Raw genomic sequence first — 18,654 nt, 5'->3', positions numbered from 1 at the left:
GGTTTGAAAAGGGCATGGAGTCAAAGGATGCCTGGCACGGGCCTGATGCCTTCCTAAGGAGCCAGTTAGGGCCCTTTCTGAGCATCAGACCCCTCCCAGCTCTCACGCTCTGGGTTCTCGGGGCTCTGCTGGCCCAGCCAGGCCCCGGGGCACAATGCTCGGTCTCCCCACTGCCCTGCGATCCAGTCCGGTGCCCAGGCGCTCCGGGAGGATGCCCGGACCCAGCAGACCCAGCCCTCTCTGGGGGCGCTGTCCAGGAGCACGGGCCAGCAAGAGTGCCCGGGGCCTCTCTGATGCTAGGGATTGTGAAAGGCGGCAGTCACCCCTTTGGCAGGACCCCCAGAAAGGGGAAGGGCGGGAGATCCGCCCAGAGGCTGGCCAGGGCAGGGCGGGGCCTGGAGGAGGAGATCAGTGCCCGGGGAGGGACTTTGCGGAGGGGCGGAGCTGGGACGGCAGCCTCCTGGCTCCCGAAACCCAGCTTTCACGGCTTAGGTCGGGTTTCTCTGCCCTCACATCGATCTCTGTCCGGGCAGCGAGTGCGTAAAGGAGCGGTCTGTCGAGGCCGGCCACATGGGTGAGAGCCAGATGCGGAGAAGGGTCTGGGGCTGCACGGGAGGGCGGGGGACGGTCGGTAGCAGCAGCATCCGATCTGCAGCCTGCCGGGACCGCCAACACCGGCGAGCCCCACTCCTCTTTGCAGACCGGGAAACTGAGGCTCAGAAAGGAGAAGGGAAGGGGAACGAGCATTTATAGGGTCCTACCGGGTGCCAGGCACTGTGCTAAGCCCTGGGAGGGAGGTGCGGTGATTATCCCCATTTTACAGATGAGGAAACTGAGACCGGCGGGGGCGAGGTGTCACACAGCTAGTGTCTCAGGCCCCCACTGGTACTCGGGTCTTCCTGACCCGACCCTAGGTCCAGTGCTCTACCCACTGTGCCACCAAGCTCAAGGTCACACAGCTGGTGAGGGTCAGACCCGTCCCTTGGCTCCCAGAACCTCTGCTGCACTGATGGGAGCTGGGAAGGGCTTGGTTCTCAGTCCTAGGATCGCAGGGGAGGGGGGAGGGGCCGGCAAGCGGGGACAGGAGGGAGGGCATTCCAAGCAGGGGTCACAGCTAGGGCAAATGCCTGGAGACTGGAAATGGAGGAAAGACAAGGAGGTGAGTGTCACTGGATTACAGAGTATGATGACTGTGACCTTGAACTCTCGGTCCTTCTAAGGACTAAGTAATGAAGTCATTGAAGTATAATTAATTGAGGAAAATTAAGTAATTTATTTTTAGTTTTCAACATTCACTTCCATAAGGTTTTGAGTTCCAAATTTTCTCCCCCTCCCCCCCACCCCAAGACAGCATACAATCTGATACAGGCTCTGTCCGACAGAGGCTCTCCACGAACATTCCTATTAAACATATTTTCACATTAGTCATATTGTAAAGAATGAGTGGGAGGAACATGGAGACGGGCCAAGATGGTCTAAAGAGGAGTCAGTGGAAACTGGACGGGAGGCTTGGAACGAGACAGGGTGGGGGTCCTGGTCTGTACGAGGGTGACCATCGTCGTCCGGCTCCTTCCCCCAAAGAGGAGCTGTGCGCTGGGGGCTCTGCACTCTTTAAAAGGGAAGGGGCTGAGAGATGGGGGAAGGGAATAAGTGTTTATTAAACACCTACGGGGCAGCGATATGGCTCAGTGGATAGAGCACCGAGCCTAAAGTCAGGAGGACCCGAGTTCAAACATGGCCTCAGACCAGACACTTAGCACTTACTAGCTGTGTGACCCTGGGCAAGTCACTTAACCCCAATTGCCTTACCAAAAACCAAACAGAAATATATATTAAACACCTACTAAAAATAAATTAAAAAACAAAACAAAAAAACCAACTATGTGCCGAGCACTGTGTCAAGCCCTTTACAAATAGTAAATCATTTGAGCTTCACAAAGAACCCTGCAAAGTAAGTACTGTTATTATTCCCATTTTACAAATGAGGAAACTGAGGCAAACAGAGACTTGGCCAGGCTCACACAGCTAGAAGTGTCTGAGGTGTACTTGAACTCAGGTCTTCCTGCCTCTAGGCCCAGAGCCCTGTCCACTGTGACCCCCAGGTCCTTAAAAGTGCCTCACATCTCCCCTGTTTTTCAGGTCTGCTCTCAGAACTGAAGCTCTCCGTGCCCTGGGGCCACATTGCTGTCAAGGCCTGGGGCTCCCCGCAGGGACCCCCTGTGCTCTGCCTCCACGGATGGCTAGCTAACGCCAACTCCTTTGACCGGCTCATCCCGCTTCTCCCTCAAAGTGAGGCTGGGCTGCTGGGGGATGCCAGGGCAGGGAGGTGGGGCAGCTGGAGAGAAGGAAGAGGTGCTAAGGGCTGACCGGTCTCCCTCTCCTGCAGCCTTCTATTATGTCGCCATGGATTTCGGGGGCCACGGCCTTTCCTCCCACCATCACCCCGGGTTCTCGTACCACCAACAGGACTATGTAAATGAGGTGTGCCGTGTGGTGTCAGGTAAATGGAGGGAGCGTGGGAATGGGGAGGGGGATGCCGCTTCGGGAAAGGCCACCCTCCCCCCACAGCACCTGAGAGGTCCTCCAGCCTGGGGGGGCAGGAGAAGCCCCTGGCACGCAGCCCAAAATCGTGCATCAAAGCTGTTAAAGCAAGGGTGTACAGAGTGTTTGTGGGAACCAAGGACAGGAGACCCCTCCCTCTCTGGGCCTCCATCCCTCTATGGCAAAAGGAGGCGGCAGGCCCAGCCATCTCTAAGATCTCTGTCACAGTGAGCCCGTGAAGGCTCCCCAGCTGTCCCTCCCTCGAGCTGGAGAGGGGGTTGCTGACCCTCGGACCCCCGCTCTGCTTGAGTGAGCGCCTCCTGAACCTAAACACGGCCTCTCTTTACCGTGCAGCAGAGATCTGACCAGTCACCTGTCAGCTGTGGGGGGGAGGGGCCTGGCCGGGAGATGACGTTCGTGTGTGTGCGTGTGTGTGTGTGTCTGTGTGTCTATGTCTGTGTGTCTGTGTGTGTGTGTGTGTCTGTGTGCGTGTGTCTATGTCTGTGTGCGTGTGTCTGTGTCTGTGTGTGTGTCTGTGTGTGTGTCTCTGTGTGTGTGTGTGTGTGTGTGTGTTTGTGTGTGTTTGTGTCTCCCCAGCCCTGAGATGGAAGCGCTTTTCCATCTTGGCCCACAGTTTTGGTGAGTAAAGCGGCCAAGGAGCCAGGCCCCATGTGGGACAGTGGGGGGAGAAACAGAAGGGGATTCTGGGGGGCAGTTGGGCTCTGCCCTTGCTTGTTCTGTGACTTTGCCAGGGCAGACAGGTGGCATCTAGCAGTCAGTCCGCTTGCTAGAGCCCTGGCCAGGAAATGAAGTCCCAAGACCTCCAGTCTCAGGGCGTGGATATGGTGCTGGGGAATGGCGATCCCCCTCAGTGTCTCTAGAGCTCCTGGGCTGCTGGGGGGATGCCCAGGGCCAGTGAGGGCACCCGGCAGACTGGGGAGGGGGCAACCACCACCTCTCCTTTTCTGTCTGCAGGCAGCACCATTGGTGGCATGGTAAGTCCCTGGCCCTGCTCCAGCCAGGCTGGGCTCTGAGTAGGGGGCAGTGAGGGATGGCCGCCAGAAAGCAGAACCAGAACCCCGGGCCGTCAGCAGCTCCAGGTCAGGGCCAGGCGGCCCAGCCAGAGGGGACCCGTGGGGACTAGCTGGCCTGTGACGGCAGGGACCCCCCTCGGGATGGGAGGTGTCACAAGCAGCTGCCTCCCCTTTCCCCCATTGGCTGGCTAAAAAGAGTAAAGACCTTCAGCCCATTCTGCGCAAAAACCAAGGAGGTCAGAAGCCTAGTTTGCAGGTGCCTTCTGGCAGAGCTGGAACGGTGCCAGGCTCCCAGGCTGCCCTGCCTATCAACTTCCTAGGAGGGGGGCGGTAGCATCCCCAAGCTAGAGGCTTCAGGGAAAGGGAGGATATACCAGGGGCCCCATCCTGGGACTGGAACCCACTGAGGCAGGGAGACAGACCCAGAAGCCCATGCCCAGAGTTAGTACTCAAAGCCTGCTCAGCCTGGAAGGACTTGCCCTGGCTGTCGCTGAACCTGCTGGAGCTGCAGTAAATCACTAAACACTTACTAAGCACCTGCTGTATGCCAGGTGCTGTGCTAAGACCTGGAGATCCAAATGTAGGAAAATAAGTCCCTGCCCTTATGGAGCTTCCAATCTAACCGGGGAAGATAGCTCGCAAAAGGAAGGCCTTGGGAATGGTGGGCTTAAGAGGGCGGGCAGATCCATGGAGTTTCCTTCCTCGTGGGCGCCGGGGAGAGAGAAGCCTCCTGTCCTGGTCTTTCTCTCCTCTTCCTCCTTCTCCTTCCCAGTTCTCCTGCATCTTCCCCGAGATGGTGGATAAACTGATCGTGCTGGACTCCTTGCCTTTCTTGCTGGACTTTCCGGTGAGGCCTTTGATGGAGACTGGGAAGAGGTGGGGGGGTGACCCCACCCCTCGGCCTGGGGGGCTTTCTGTTCCCATGCGATCTGACCCTGTTCCAGGGACCCCTCCTCCATCCCTGTAGCTGTAGCAGTAGACCCTGCAGCCCACCCCCAATGGCCCGGGAGGGGAAGGCCAAGGAAAAGCAAAGACTTTTCACACGTATGAGGTTTACACAGGTAAAGCCACGCCTTGACAAATCTGACTCTTCTGGTCAGGTGAGATCGTTGTGATTATTGTTCCCATTTCAGAGATGAGATAACTTAGTCCAGGCTCACACCCTTGCAGTGTTCTTCACTTCTAGTCTATGTTCGGCCCTGCCCACTGGACCACGCTGCCTCTCTGGGATGGCCTCTTTTTCCTTCGGGAGGAGGGAGGGTGGCCACCATTCTGGCAGAAAGGAGAGCCGGCAGGGATCTGTGGAAGTGAGAGAAGGGAACTGAGCCCCGGAGAGGGAAAGGGGCTAAGCGAGGTCGGTCAGCCCATACGTGCGGAGTCTCAAGTCTCTGTCACTGGGATCGAGTCTGGCCAGAACGTGTACCTCCGTGTAGCTGCTGTGTCCCTGTGAGGGGCCCAGGTTAGACTGTCACAGGAGGCAGAGGGGCAGGGTGCTGGTGCCCTTACCACCCTTGCAAACCCAGCCTGGCATCTGAGGAATGCCTGCCTGGGCAGCTCAGACCAGCTTAGTGGGGGTGGGGAGGAAGGGCAGCAGAAGGGCAGGTGCCAGCGCTCCTCTCAGCGTGACTCTGCCCGGGCTGGCAGGGGACGCTCCTCGGGTTTCTCTCTGGAAGGACAACCCACCTCCTCCCTCCCGGCAGCGTTTCAGACACCGGCAGGTGTGGCCTTCGGCCTTCAGACCCCCTGCCCCTGCCCGTGGCTCTGTTGCTCAGGCTGCTAGGGCTGGGGAGTCTCTGACGGACCATCTGAGACGGCAGGGACCCAGTTATGGGAGACAGTCCCTGCGCCAGAGCAATGGTGGGGAGAGCCGGCCGCTCCCCAAACCCTGCGAGGGGCCCGGGGGGTGTGCAGGGGAGGAATCTGGGTGAGGCGCGGGGGCTGGTGCAGAAGGCTTGTGGGGGGCACACGGGGGAGCAGCGGTGGACTTCAGAGGCAGGAGCCAGGGAGGGGGCCAGGGCAGGAAGCGGAGTCCCCTCCTCCAGAAAGCCGGCCGGGTCCCAGACCACATCTGCTCTTTGGCCGGATGGAACGGAAGCCTCTGGAGGGCAGGTGCTGCTGGTGCTGCGGGTGCCTGGCACAGTGCTGGCCATGAGCCGGGAAGGCTTCAATAGGATCCAGGCCCTCACACCTGCCCGCATCCATGTCTGCCCTCCAGGAGGCAAGCAACCTGCTGGTTTACAGGCGACGCAGCATTGAGCGCGTGCTGCAGGTGGAAGCCAAGCAGCAGAAGCCCCCCAAGGTTGTCAGCCCCGAGGAGATGCTGCAAAGGTAGGGCGGGGAGGCGGGGGCCTGGGGCTGAGGGGGGGAGGGGTGGCCCGGGGCCGGGGGCGGGGGGCGGGAGGCGGGAGGCGGGGGCCTGGGGCGAAGCAGCCGAGACCCTGTTGGCCCTGAAAGCTGCAGGGTGCATGGGGGGAGCAGGGGTGCGGGGTGGGGGTAGAGGGCGGCTTCCCTTCAGGCTTTCTTTTGAAAAGCCAGTGGCAGATCCTGGGGCTCGCAGACACTCTTTCCTGCTCGAGCAGGACTTGTTCTTTCCCCATCTCTCTGGATCTTTAGGTCTTGCCCAAAATACCCACAAGTCAGTCAATTAATCATTCAGCACTTTTTGCCAAGCACTGTTTCCCTACCTGTGGGACACACACACACCCACACATTGTGTGTATGTGGGGAGGAGGTGTGAAGCCAGAGCTGTGATTTCACCTGCCAGTCACTCCCGGTGCAGAAAGGCCCTTCGCTAGGGCAGGTCGCCCCTCGTCTATAACTAGGATCACAGCATGTTTTCTTCATTGCTGGTCCCATAGTGTTTGTTTTCTTTTCTCCCAGAAATGCCTCATCTCCTCCTCTTAATGTATTAACGATGCAATGCCTTTCCCCTTTTGCCCCATTTCCCCACTGCCCCCTGTGCCTTCCCCAGCTTTCTAAAGAACAATGTTCAAGTGGATGAAGAGTGTGGGAGGCTCTTGCTGGAGAGAGGAACCACCAAGGTGGCAGAAGGTTAGAGAGCCCCCTTGCTGGCCACAACCCGGGCAGGGAGTGGGGGAGGGGGATCTGTGGAATCCAGAATTGCTTCACAAAGGGAATGGCCACATTCAGGTCCCCCTCTACCCCCAGCTGCTTGTGGCGTGAAGAGGGAAATGGAGGGGCATCTGAGCAAATGACCGTTCACCTCAGCGGCTTCCCGGCTGTGTGACCTTGGCCAAGTCTTTTCCCTGCCTCACTTTCTTCCTCTGTAAAATGGGGTTTATGGGCTGATCTGGAGGCTTGTACCAGCTGCCCCTTGGGACACCCAGAGGGCCTCCAATAGGAGAATCTGGAAGAAGGCCTCCCTCCTGGGGAGTCACATGGGAGGGGTGTCTGAAGAAGCCATTAGACTCACATGAACTAGTAATGTCCAGAAAACACTACAAAAGACCCGGAGTCTTTCAGAATGGTTAAAGAATGGGTGTCCAGTGGCTAGAGCACTGGCCCTGGAGTCAGGAGGACCTGAGTTCAAATCCAGTCTCAGACCAGACACTTAACAGTTACTAGCTGTGTGACCCTGGGCAAGTCACTTAACCCCAATTGCCTTGCAAAAAAAAGAAGAAGAGTGGACGTCCTCTGCTCTTCCCACTAAGATGGTCATTTTTGTTCTGGACCCTTTAGGTGTGGTGTTGAACCGAGACCAGAGGCTGGGCCTGGTGAGTTCTCATATTCCCTGTCCTGAAACACGGAACACTCTGCATGTATGTGTGTGTGTCCGATCCACTAAACATTTATGGAACATGTTCCGAGGGGGAGGCCCCAAGAGAGATTTAGAAAGACCAGTCCCTGATCTGAAGGAGTTTGCAGTCTCCTAGAGGGAAGCGTGTCCAACATAGGTAAATGCTATTGTTCAGTTATTTCCGATTCTCCATGACCCCATTTGGGCTTTTCTTGGCTGAGACACTGCAGTGGTTTGCCATTTCCTTCTCCAGCTCATTTTGCAGAGGAGGAAACTGAGGCAAACAGGGTGAAGTGACTTGCCCAGGGTCACCCAGCTAGGAAGTGTCTGAGGCTGGATTTGAATTCAGGTCCTCCTGATTCCAGGCCCAACTTTCCCGCTCATGTAGTTTAAACAGAGCTTCCAAGAAAATCAGGAAAGGGGCCAGGTCTGTATCAGGCTTGAGAAATGGCCAACAGCTTTTTGGCTGTAACCAAGTGTGTGAAAGTCCAGTCAGTCACCTGGACAGGTCGCCGGAGCCAGGCTGTGCCAGCCCTTAAATGCCAGTCTGTGTTTGATGCTGGAGATAACAGGGGGTCATTTAAATTGATTGAGCAGCAAGTGACACGTCCACCCTGCTGCAGCACTCCTAGGGGGCTGGTGACCTCCCCTGTGCAACCTCAGCACCTCAAGGGCAGCAGGCAGGAATGACTTTACTGGTCTGTGTATCCCCAGTGCCTGGCTGGCACACAGTAGGTGCTTAATAAATGCTTGCTGAATGCTAAGCCAGGTGTGACCCGATGAGGGCCTGATGAGGGTCAGCCACCTAAGCAGAGGGAAAGGAGTGGATTTGACCTTGGTGGGAGGAGCTGTAAGACCTAGGAGCCGATCAGGTCCTCCTGCCTCCAGGGTGTGTGCTCTGTCCACTGAGCCCCACAGCTGCCCCTTGACCACCGGTTTTCTAGCCTGGAGGTCAGGAATAACGAGGGTGTGGCCAGCAGAAATGGGAGGAGAGAGCAGGGAGCTGGTAGGAGGGTCAGCAGGGTTCTGGGGATACTGAGAGTAAGAGGACAAAGGAATGAATGCACGCGTGTTTATCAAACTCTTGGTGCCCAGCTCAGGGGAGACAAGAGTCCTAGCCCCCGGCCAAACCCTCTTCTCCATATCCTCTCCCCCACTGGAGAGGAGCCAGCCTGCTTCCTCTTTCGACCTCCATCCCCTAGTACATAGTAAGTGCCTAATAAATGCTTCTCCATTCGTTCTGTGCACAGAGCCCCCATCAGTGGTGCAGATGGAAAGGCCCCGTGGCCAGCAAAGGGCTAAAGGTGGATTTGTTTCGGACTCTGGCCCAGTGGTCGGCGCCAGGGACGCTAAGGTCTGGAGGCCTGAGTTGAGAAGGCAGCACCACAGTAGCGCCCTCCTAGTGGGCACCCCAGGAGTGACGTGGGATGGAAGGGGAGAGGTGGGGACAGGGCCAGCCACTGCAGAGAAGGGCTCCCTGCCCAGGAAAGCGTAACTCAGTTTAACTTTCCCCAGTCCCTAGCTTCCCTTTCCAATGGCTCCATTCCCATTGTGGGGCAAAGATCAGGGAAGGCAGGACACCTCCCCGCCTCTGGACCTCAGTTTCCCCATCTATGAAAAAGGAGGCCTCAGACTAGATCTCTGCTCCTAGGATGGTGGGCTTCTCAGCCTCTAAATCCTAAGTCTTTCTCCCTTTCCCTCTCACTCTTTCCTCATCCTGTCTGCTGCCACCCGCTGTGTCTACACCCTTATGGACTTCTTCCCCTCTCCCCAAACCGAATAGTGCCAAAGTCCAAGGCACCAAGTCCCTGGTGATTCTGGCATTATCCTAGGAAGCATTTGAGCCCCAGGGCAGAGGCAGATGTGAGCCAGGAACCTTCAGGCACGGGAGGAACTTCTCCCAAAGATTCTGGAAAAAGAGAGCGTGGCTGCTAAAATCTTGGTGGGCCTGGCCTGGCCATCTCATTGCCCAGGGGCACAGACAGTCCTTTGTAAACAGTGGCAGCAACTGAAGTGGCCAATTTAACCAGAGCCTACGGTACATGTTGAGATAAGGCTGGTCGCTTTCTAGATCACAGAGCCTCGAATGCCAGGCACAGAAGCATGGGCATAGGGAGCCACGGAATGTCTTAGAGCAGGAGAGTGATGACAATGAGTTAACTCCGTGTGTGAGGGAAGCTGGGCTAACAGTGGAGAGAGTTGGAAAGTGGGAAGGGACTTCCCCCAACCACCCTGAGATTAGGTAACACCAGCATTAATATCGCTTTTGTACAGACCCAGTAAGTGAATGGTTGTGCCCAAGGGCCATCAGTTAGAGGGTTTCAGAGCCAAGGCTCACGACTGATTCCAAGACCAGCCCTTGTTCGGGTCACTGAGGTGCCTCAGAGAGCTCCCGTCTGCCACCTCACTCCGACCTGGAGCTACCCCAGCCCCTTAAGAGGAGGGCACCAGCTGTGCCGGGACCCCTCCAACTAACGGGCCTCCAGGCCAAGGACCAGCCAGAGCAGCCCACTCTAGCAGAGGTGTGGGGAGAGGGACTGCGATCTGCCCTCAGGGAGGGTGTGTGCGCTACTACCCTTCCAGCACTAGGCAGGAGGCCGTGAAGGACAGGTGGGCCGTAAAGAAGGCTGGGGCAGGGGGAAAGGGCTGAAGGTGTGGACCCCGGCTGCACCAGCCCCTCCCCCTCTGGGGGCTTCATCTCCACCTAATAAAATCCCGATTCTAACTGTAAGGAACTCTCTGACCTGGTTTTCAGAGGGATGAGGGTCCTGCTGCCCAAAGCAGGGTGCAGAAGGGCCAAGACCCCCCCCCCCCCCCCCCCCCCCGTCTGTGAGCCCCCCGCCCCCCCCTGTGGTAACAGCCCCATCTCGTGGCTCTGGGGGGCACTGCACGGAAAGCTTGAAGAATCCCAATCAGCCAGATCTAATTAAGGGCTTAGTGAGCCCCTGGGGTCTCGGTTCCTGCCGGGATGGGCCAGCGGCTAACTAGCTGCGGACCTCGGGTGGGTCACACGGTTAGGCCCGAGCTGGAAGGGGCCGCGGAGACTGCTGGCATTTCCGCAGCGCTTTGCAGAGCACTTTGCCTCTGGATCATCTCCGTCCTCACCACCACCACCCTGGGAGGCAGGTACCACTACTCTCCCCATCTCACAGATGAGAGGGCTGAGGCAAACAGGGCCACATGGCAAGAAAGGGCGTAAGCTCGAGGCTGAATTTGAACTCAGCCCTTCCTGACTCCGGGACCAGCTCTCTACTGGCTGCCTTCATCATCTATCCCCCACATTTCCCAGAGGAGGATCCTGAGCCCGGCTCAGGTTCCGTCTCTAGGGCGTGGCCGTCAGCATTCCCACTCGGAACTCCTGCTCCCGTGGGACTTAGATCACAGGGAGCCACTCCCGGGTGTGCCAAGGCTATGGAGAATCTGCCCCAAAGCGTCCTGGGAAAACACGGCAGCCTCTCTTGGGATACGGGCCAGGAGGCATCTCTGCTCCTCTCTTCTCCCTTGGGGAAGACGGCCCAGGAGGTAGGAGGCTGGAGTCAGTAAGACCTGGGTTCAGATCCTGCCTCGGGCGCTTTAACTAGATGTGCGTGCTCCCACCCCTCAGGTAACCTCTACCTGCCTCAGTGCCCTCAACTGTGAAATAGGGATAACAGCAAACCCTGCCCGGGTTGCTGCGAGGACCCAAGGAGTGCTTTGCAAACCTCGCCTCTCCCCACGGATGCTCCTTTTTATCACTGGCCCAGCCCGGAGACGCAGCGCGGCACCCCGCGGGGCGCGGAGGGGAGGGTCCTCACTCATGGCGCTTTGCTGTCTCCCCTCCCAGCCCGAGAATCACTTTGAACTCATTAGCAAGGAGCAGCTGGCCTATTTTTGCAAGCAAATCCAGGCTAGAGTCCTCATCGTGATGTAAGTGCAAACGGAGCCCCCTCCCCCGCCCCTGGACACCCCCCTCCTGCTCACCCCTCCCTTCCTCTGGTTCCGAGAGAGCCTCAGGTGGGGGGGGGGTCTAGCCAGGAGTGGCCCCAGGAGACCCCATTCCAAACAAGTCCTCCTCCTCCTCCTCCCTGTCCCCAAATGGGCCAAGATCAGAGACACCCGAGGGGGAGGCCTTGGACACATTAGCACCAGCCCCCGCCCCGGGGAGATCTGCCGGCCCGGCACACGAAGCCTGGGGCCACTCCTGCCCCAGGGAGCCGGAAGCCGGCCCCACCGGGACCACCAGCGATCTCTCTTGCTTAAGGGCCACCGAGGGATACCATTCCTATAGGTGAGAAAAACAGGACGAAATCAAAAACTTCCAGGTGGTCCTGAAGGTTTTAAAGTCGAACCTCAAGGAGGTGAGATGGCCTGGCAGGTGGGGGCGGGGACGGGGCCCTGGGGCTCCCCGGGGCGGGCAGAGGCAGGGCGACTCACTCCGGGCGCTTCCTTCCCAGCGCTACCACTACGTGGAGGTCCCCGGCAACCATCACGTCCACATGCAGGAGCCCGAGCGGGTGGCCGGGATCATCAGCGACTTCTTGGACAGCAACCACGGCATGCAGGCCCACCTGTAGCCCCCCGTGGACTGACCCTTAGGCCCGGCAGGAAAATCGGCTGGCACTCGTGCCCTCTGCCGATGCCATGGGCTGAGGGCGGGCACTCCACCGCCCTCCCATTCGCTGGCAGCTGCAGGGACCAGCTGGGGGAGGGGAGGGCAAAGGGGCTGGGCCAAGCCCTTCCGGGGCCACCCCCAGAAATGACCTGGGGAGCCTTCCACAGCTCGACAAATAGAATCTTACTCCTTGCACTGCCTGTGGTCCGTGTGGGTGTGGGAGCTCGGGGAGCGGCAAGGATCTCAGGGTGGGGGTCCCTCAGAGGCAGCCCTCCCCAGGCAACAGAGCCCACGCCCACGAACCATGCAGACAACTGGGCAGAAGGGCTGTCTGCCCTTTATTGACGTTTTCTAGAAAGTGGCGGCAGCCTTGTGGAGACGGGGCAGCCCCGGAAAGCCGGGGTCCTGAGCCGCGTGCCCAGGGCTCTGTTCTCTCCCCCTCCCTCTGGGCTGGCCGCTTCCTTCTGGTCCGCAGACCAGGCCTGGCACCATGGCCGCCGGGCCCTCTCTAGTGGGGCCTGGCTACCCCCACTCAGTATGGGCGGAACTTGCGCTGGGCCCGCATCAGGGCGATTCTCTGCTTGTCCTCCTCAAACTTCTTCCGCAGCTGGGCCAAGTCTGGGATGGACGGAGGGAGAGAGCGGAGGTCAGCGGGTGGGGGGGGCGGCCGCGTCCTCCCATCACCCCGTCCTGCTGAGGGAGGCGCTCCTTGGGCCCTGACCCTCGTGGGCATCCCTGCCAGGACAGTCTCCTGCTCTGCGTGGTCCAGGAGGGGAGGGGTCCCAGGGGAGAGGGATCAGCGCCCCCCCCTCCCCCACCTGGGCATGAGGGGGTCACTGGACTGGTCAGGGATGGCCCAGAGGGATGGGTCGGGCCCAGTGTCCCTCTACCCCGGGAGTGAAAGGTAGGCAGGGCTTGTTGGGCCCTTCCTCCTCAAGCTGGCCCAGCCCCTGCCCCCAAACCCCCTGGAGGGAAGGGAGTGGGGAGCAAAGGCCCCCCACATCTGCCGGGCGCAGCCAGGGAGACCTCAGTCTCCTGCTCCAAAGGCTGTGAATCTGGGAAGCCTTCAGCTCTCCCCAGTAAAAATGGGGCTACCAGTGCAGGCAGTGAGCCCACCCCTAGTGGGGACCCCTTCTCCGAGCCAGGCCGGGCCGGGCCCCCGACTCACGCTCCATCTTGGTCTCGCGGTGCTGCCATGCGTAGAAATTAAGCAGCTCCTTGCGCGCTTTCTTGCGTTTCTCCTTCTCCAGCACGCGCAGGCTGGCAGCCTCGGAGCGGGGCAGGCCAGGCCGCCGGCCTTTGCGGGTCACCTTCACCCAGCCTTCCTCATCTGGGACCCCCTCCTCCGCCTCTGCCTTGGCGTCTTCCTGCGGTACAGGGAGGCCGCCCCATCAGCTGCCGCCCCAGGGCCCAGGGCCTCAGTCTCCTCCTCTGTGGAACAGACAGCTTGGCCCTGTTCCCCAGAGCTGCAGGAGTGCTGGGTTGGGAGTCCAAGGTTTGAATCCTCACTGACTTCACCCTAGGACCCTCTCAGCTTTCCTCTGTGTGGGGCCCGGGGGGGTGGAAATATGCTGCAGGGACGTCCCTGAAAGTTCTGCTGTGACCCAGGCCCGGACCCTGCCCTCCCCCCGCCCCCACTCGTGCCCGCGGCAGCGGCCCCCGCGGGCGGCCGTGCATACCGCGGCCGTCTTCTTGTCGTACTCCTCCATGAACTTGTCCACCTCCAGCCTGAGGGCCTCCGGGTCCACTAGAGAATCTGCGTAATCCGCTATCCACTCTGGCAAAGAGGCAACAGTGAGGCCCCACACGCCGCCTCCCCCAGGAAGCCCTTCTGACAGAGAGCCAGCAAGACGTGAGTTCAAATGTGACACACTTACTGGCTGTCTGACCCTGGGCAAGTCGCTGCACCCGTCTGCCTCAATTTCTTAAACTGTAAAATGGGAATAATACTGGCACCCAGGGTGCCTGGCACCTAGTAGGTGCTTTGTAAATGTTAATTGTTGTTATTACTTATCGTCATCTCATCACATCGAGCTTTCGTAGGACCATGGGGCCTTCCAGGCAGGAGGAAGGGGGAGCTGCTGGGGTGGGGGCGCAGAGGACAAGCAGCCCACGCCCCTCGTGTACAGAACGTCAGATCTGGAGTCAGGGCACCTGGACCTGTTTCCTCATCTGTAAAACGAGGCCTCCAAGGTCCCCCCCAGTTTTTTGGTTTTTTTTTTTTGTTGGCGAAGCAATCAGGGTTAAGTGACTTGCCCAGGGTCACACAGCTAGTGAGTATCATGCATCTGAGGTCGGATTTGAACTCAGGTCCCCCTGACGCCAGGGCGCCACCTCTCTGCCCCAAGTCCCTCCTACTTCTAAAATCACAAGCCTACGCTCCAGGTCCAGTAACAATTTCCATGAAATCACATGAAATCGAGGGACTGCCTCAGTCTGCATCTGCATCTATCTCTGTGTCTCAAAGCAGAAGAGGAGCCTGGGGTCAGAGAGGGCTCCTTCCTGCCCCGCCTCCCAGCTCAGCCCCCTCCGCCCCCCACCCACACTGACTCTCAATGCCAGTTTTCACCGGGTGGCTCTCTGCTGAGATGATCAGAGGTCCCTGAAGGGCCACGGCCTTCGGCAGGGACGCTGGCTTCCTGAACACCACATAAGCCACGTGGAACCCCTGCGGGGAGAGAGCCGGGGGGCAGAGATAAGGACACACCCAGAGACCCCGGCTGGGCCCCCCCTCAGCTGCCACGCCACCCACGGCAGTGACCGGGGACCAGATGAAAGGTGGGCGCTACAGGCCCCAAGGGTGGCACACCTTGCCAGAAATGGCCTGTGGCCCAGGGAGGCTTTAAGGGAGGGATGAGCCATTAGGAAGTACCAGTGATTTTTTTTCCCCGATACACAATGATCTGATTTCCTCTTCATTTTTTTTTTAATTTAATTTTTTTTTTTTAATTTTTAGGCAATTGGGGTTAAGTGACTTGCCCAGGGTCACACAGCTAGTAAGTGTCAAGTGTTTGGTCTGAGGATGGATTTGAACTCAGGTCCTCCTGACTTCAGGGCCAGTGCTCTATCCACTGTGCCACCGACCTGCCCCATGATTTCTTCTTTTTTAAAAAACAAAGAAAGGCAGAATAACACAGAAAACTGAAGCTGGAGCTAGGAGATGCTGAGTTCAGGTCCTGCCCTGACACATGCTGGGCAAGTCCCTGGCCCAGGAGGCCCCAGGCCCAGGCTATCCCTGTGTTTTTCTTTTAGTCTGAATTTAATGCCCACCCCTTAAAGAGCAAAGAAAGTAGAACAGAAAAAGGATTATTTGTGAGCCCACCGAAAAAAAGGGGGGCACATGGTATTAACAAGGCGCTCGTCCGTGGTTCCCGCTTTCTGTCAGCCCTCAGGGGTCCCTATCCTGGGCTCGTAACCTGGTGGCGCCTAGCTGTCCCTGCCCGCCTGCGTCCCCCTCCGAGCAGCCCCGAGCTCAGCCCTCATGGCAGGGTTTAAAAACGGGGGCACAGGGGTGGTCTGTGTGCTGGACCCGTCTGTGGACGGTTGCTGGGGCAACCTGGAGATGCCAGTTTAAAAACAAGAGGGCAAAGTGAGGACGTGGCAGATAAAGGCTCCGCAGCAGCTCTGCCTGGGCACTGCTGGAGGCCTGGCGGGGCAACCCTGAGAAGCCTCTACCCCGGAGAGAAGGGGGGGGGACAGGAAGGACAGGAGCGCCCAAACTGGGTGGGAGGGTCCCAATGCCGCTACACCGTGCCCAGGGTCGCTCTCCCCCAGCGCCTGCGGCCGCCTCCCAATTCCCCTCCAGCGTTTCCCAGGAGACTTACCGGGACAGGCTTTGGACAGAAAAACACCGACGACTCCTTCGGCGTCTCGGACAGGTCTGGCTTCTCGTGTAGACGCACGGACTGGACGGGGCCACAGGCGGCAAAGAGCCGGGCCAGGCACTCCTGCCCACCGTCCAGGGAAGGAAAAAGCAGGGGGTGAGGTGGGCGCAGCACCTGGGACCCCCCAAAAGTGAGCTCCTGGGCTGAGCGCTGTGTCAGGAGAAGGCCCCGCCTCCGCCCCTCCCTGCAGAGGCGGGGGGCTCTGGGTGCGGCAGGCGGCACGCGCTGGCAGACCCAGCCAGCGGGCAGGCCAATGTCACAGGCTCGTTTTCGGGTCCCTCTTTCCTTGCTAATCGCTGATGTGACCTGGCTGCCTGCACTCTGTGTGCTCCCCCCAAGACTGTGAGCTCCTCGAGGGCAGGAAGCATGCGGGGTCTGGCACACAGCTGGTGCTTAATAAATGCCGGCTGACGTGCTCGCTCGGCGGGGCCGAGGAACATCTCCAGAGGTAACCATGAAACACAAGCAAGAGACATCAGGACTTTGAAATTTAATTCCTAAATGCTCTGGACACATCTCCCTCAACCCTACGCTGTGTGCCCGGGGCAGCTGCTGGGGCAGTAGGGGAAACCGAGGCAGCCAGAGGTGAAGTCACAGCTGGTGAGGACAGATTGGGGTTCAGGCCTTCCTGGCTCCAAGCTCAGCCTGCCAGGCACTGGGATGCCACCTCGCTTTTACAGAGGGGGAAACTGAGGCACAAAGGCAGAGCGCTGACAAGCGGCAAAGCCAGGATTAGAACCCAGGTCCTGCGCCTGATCCTCCAGCACTCTTTTCACTGTTTCTCGCTACCCACCCTAGGGGTCCCCCACCCCACAGTGGGGCTCGCTGACCTCTGAACAGTATGGGGGAACGTTGAGGACAAAGAGGGTGCGGTCTGGAGGCCAGCTGGACTTGGCACCTCCTCGAACTCGGTGCTCTTTGATGTAGAGGAAGTGAGAAGACGCCTGGTCCTGGGAGAACTTGATGGGGATGGCTGAAAGGGAAGCACTCCCCTGCTCACTAACCCCAGTGGCCCCCCATTACCTCCAGGGCAAACCGCACCCCCCCACGCCTCGTCTACACCGGCTGCGAGCACACCACCGGCCAGCCAGGCTCTCCTCTGGGCTCTTCCTTCCCGGCCCTCCAAAACCCTCTCCACTTCCCACCTCCCCGCCTTTGTCTGGGCCGAGCCCCACCCCTGGCACCGTTCCCAAGGTGAGCGTGCAAAGGTGTCAGGCCCCTCCCCCTGGGCCCAGCCCCAGGGGGCGGGGCCCTCCAGCAAAGGGCCCGGCTCGGCATTCAAGGCCCTCCGGCCAGCTAGCTCTAAGGAACAAACAGCTGGAGGGCTGCTCCCTCCCCCACAGCCCACGACTGATTCCACTCCTTCCTTCGAGGAGCATTTACTAAGTAAAGGCAGGAAGGTTTCCTTCTCCCCCCTACGCGGCCTTCAGAGCCTAGTTCATGGCCCGCCTCCTCCACGAAGCTGTCCCGGATCACCCCTCCCCCACAAGGGCCGCCTAGCCACACACAGTGGCACCTCTCGTCTCCACGCCTTTGCCCAGCGCCGTCCCTCACGCTTGACATGCCCTCCTGGTCCTTTCCCTCCCGGAGCAGGGGGGTCGCGCGGGCAGGGTGAGGGCGCGCCCCGGACCCCCCGCCCCTCAGGCCTCACCTCGGTAGCCGGGCGGACTCGGAGCCCCCTCCGGCGTCTTTTCCTTCACACCCGTTTTCTTGCCCGCCGCCATGATGGAAGCAGCGCGGGGGCTGCTGGGAGTCGTAGTTCTACTTGGGCGGACTAGTTTCGTCGTCGTTCTAGTTTCGGAAGTGACGTAAGGGGCGGGAGGCGTTCCCATAACGACGAGAGAAGTCACGTGCTCCCCGCGGTGGAGAACAGTTAAAGACACAGACGCCCATTTCCTGCCCTAGCCACGTGTGTGCTGAGCGCTTGTTTGGGGAGGGTTTACGCTTACGCTTTAGGCAGGAGAGGAGTAGAGAGTGCTTTGATCATTTAGTCAACGATCACGATTAAGAATAATATTGAGCCGCGTGGGGTTGGGGGATGGGGGAGGGCAAGTCTCTTTGGGCCCATTTCACAGATGAGAACGCTGAGGTCCAGAAAGGACGAGGTCACAGAGCGGGCTTAGCACTCGAGCAAGGGCTTAACCTCAAGCCTCGGACCCCTGGCCCCCGGCCCGTTCTAGACTCACTCAGCAAGTGCTTACTAAAACGTGGCTGATCGATATTAGCGGAGCTGGACCGCTCCTCCCCACCATGCTCTTCGAAGACCACACATCCAGCCCTAACCTCTCTCCGATCGCCGCCCTCACCACACCTTCCGCCCCGGCAGCTCGAACTCAGCATAGCCGATGAGTCAGTATTTACTAAGCGCTTACTAGGCGCCACCAGCACTGTGCTAAGCGCTGGGGATACACAAAGGCGGACGGTCCCTGCCCTCGGGGGGCTTACAGTTGAATGGGGGGGGCGGAGGACAAACAGATCCCTGTGACCAGGTCGAGAAAGGAGAACCGGGGATGACCGCAGGGAAGGCGTCGGCCCTGGGACTTCCTGGAAGCCCCTTCCAAACGTGCATCTGATGGGATCTGAAGGCACCCCCATCTTCCCGGGGCCTCCCAAGGCCAGCCTTTGCGTCGCCCTTCTCCCCCAAGTCTCGTCCTCTCTGCTCTCCATTCACTGGTGCCCCTAGAGGGCAGGCCCTCCTCCCTCCACCCCTGGCCTTCCCGGCCTCGTCCCTGGGCCCAGCCTCCACTCTCTGGATCCTTCCCAACGGCAGCTGAGCATGCGATCCTCTCACTCAATAGAGTCCCGAGGCTCCCTCTGCCCTCCAGGAGGAAAGTCACATCCTGTTTG

General features: G+C 59.3%; 2 protein-coding genes across 6 annotated transcripts; one reads left to right on the top strand and one right to left on the bottom strand.

The window, feature by feature from the left end:
• The first annotated feature begins 461 nt into the window (after positions 1-461).
• On the top strand, positions 462-12,118 carry SERHL2 (serine hydrolase like 2). 5 transcript variants are annotated; one of them, XM_027854328.1, is made up of 14 exons: positions 462-574; positions 2,140-2,289; positions 2,387-2,500; positions 3,139-3,180; positions 3,517-3,536; positions 4,348-4,422; positions 4,520-4,636; positions 5,791-5,903; positions 6,547-6,626; positions 7,275-7,309; positions 8,583-8,686; positions 11,156-11,238; positions 11,573-11,599; positions 11,766-11,830. In XM_027854328.1, exons 1-12 carry the CDS (start codon positions 571-573, stop codon positions 11,235-11,237), a joined length of 936 nt encoding a protein of 311 aa, XP_027710129.1. In that variant the 5' UTR covers positions 462-570; the 3' UTR covers position 11,238; positions 11,573-11,599; positions 11,766-11,830. The 5 variants fall into 5 exon arrangements, 4 of the variants coding, with proteins under 4 accessions (XP_027710129.1, XP_027710127.1, XP_027710128.1 ...); XR_003568445.1 differs by lacking the exon at positions 8,583-8,686 and having other exon boundaries at positions 11,573-11,669; positions 11,766-11,857; XM_027854326.1 differs by lacking the exon at positions 8,583-8,686 and having other exon boundaries at positions 11,766-12,118.
• A 110-nt stretch (positions 12,119-12,228) lies between these two features.
• RRP7A (ribosomal RNA processing 7 homolog A) lies at positions 12,229-17,576 on the bottom strand. Its single transcript, XM_027854330.1, has 7 exons — positions 17,459-17,576; positions 16,638-16,780; positions 15,748-15,870; positions 14,474-14,591; positions 13,603-13,700; positions 13,092-13,290; positions 12,229-12,541 (listed from the first exon to the last, which is right to left on the bottom strand). The coding sequence occupies exons 1-7, from the start codon at positions 17,529-17,531 to the stop codon at positions 12,456-12,458; spliced, it is 840 nt and encodes a 279-aa protein (XP_027710131.1). The 5' UTR covers positions 17,532-17,576; the 3' UTR covers positions 12,229-12,455.
• Between the last annotated feature and the right edge of the window lie 1,078 nt (positions 17,577-18,654).

This window comes from Vombatus ursinus, unplaced genomic scaffold, assembly GCF_900497805.2.
Source record: "Vombatus ursinus unplaced genomic scaffold, bare-nosed wombat genome assembly UNPS02010394.1, whole genome shotgun sequence".
NCBI lineage: Eukaryota > Metazoa > Chordata > Mammalia > Diprotodontia > Vombatidae > Vombatus > Vombatus ursinus.
Note: the sequence above shows the minus strand (reverse complement) of the source record. Positions and strands in the feature narration are given on the sequence as shown.

Bases quoted from the DNA above. Each gene is read 5' to 3' on its own strand.
- SERHL2 (XM_027854326.1), top strand. The intron at 2,290-2,386 runs GTGAGGCTGGGC...CCTCTCCTGCAG, and splicing joins CATCCCGCTTCTCCCTCAAA to CCTTCTATTATGTCGCCATG. The intron at 5,904-6,546 runs GTAGGGCGGGGA...TGCCTTCCCCAG, and splicing joins CCCGAGGAGATGCTGCAAAG to CTTTCTAAAGAACAATGTTC.
- RRP7A (XM_027854330.1), bottom strand. From the start codon at position 17,531: ATGGCGGCGGGCAAGAAAACGGGTGTGAAGGAAAAGACGCCGGAGGGG. The intron at 16,781-17,458 runs GTGAGGCCTGAG...CTTCCCTTTCAG, and splicing joins GAGTCCGCCCGGCTACCGAG to CCATCCCCATCAAGTTCTCC. The intron at 14,592-15,747 runs GTAAGTCTCCTG...CTCTCCCCGCAG, and splicing joins TCTGTCCAAAGCCTGTCCCG to GGGTTCCACGTGGCTTATGT.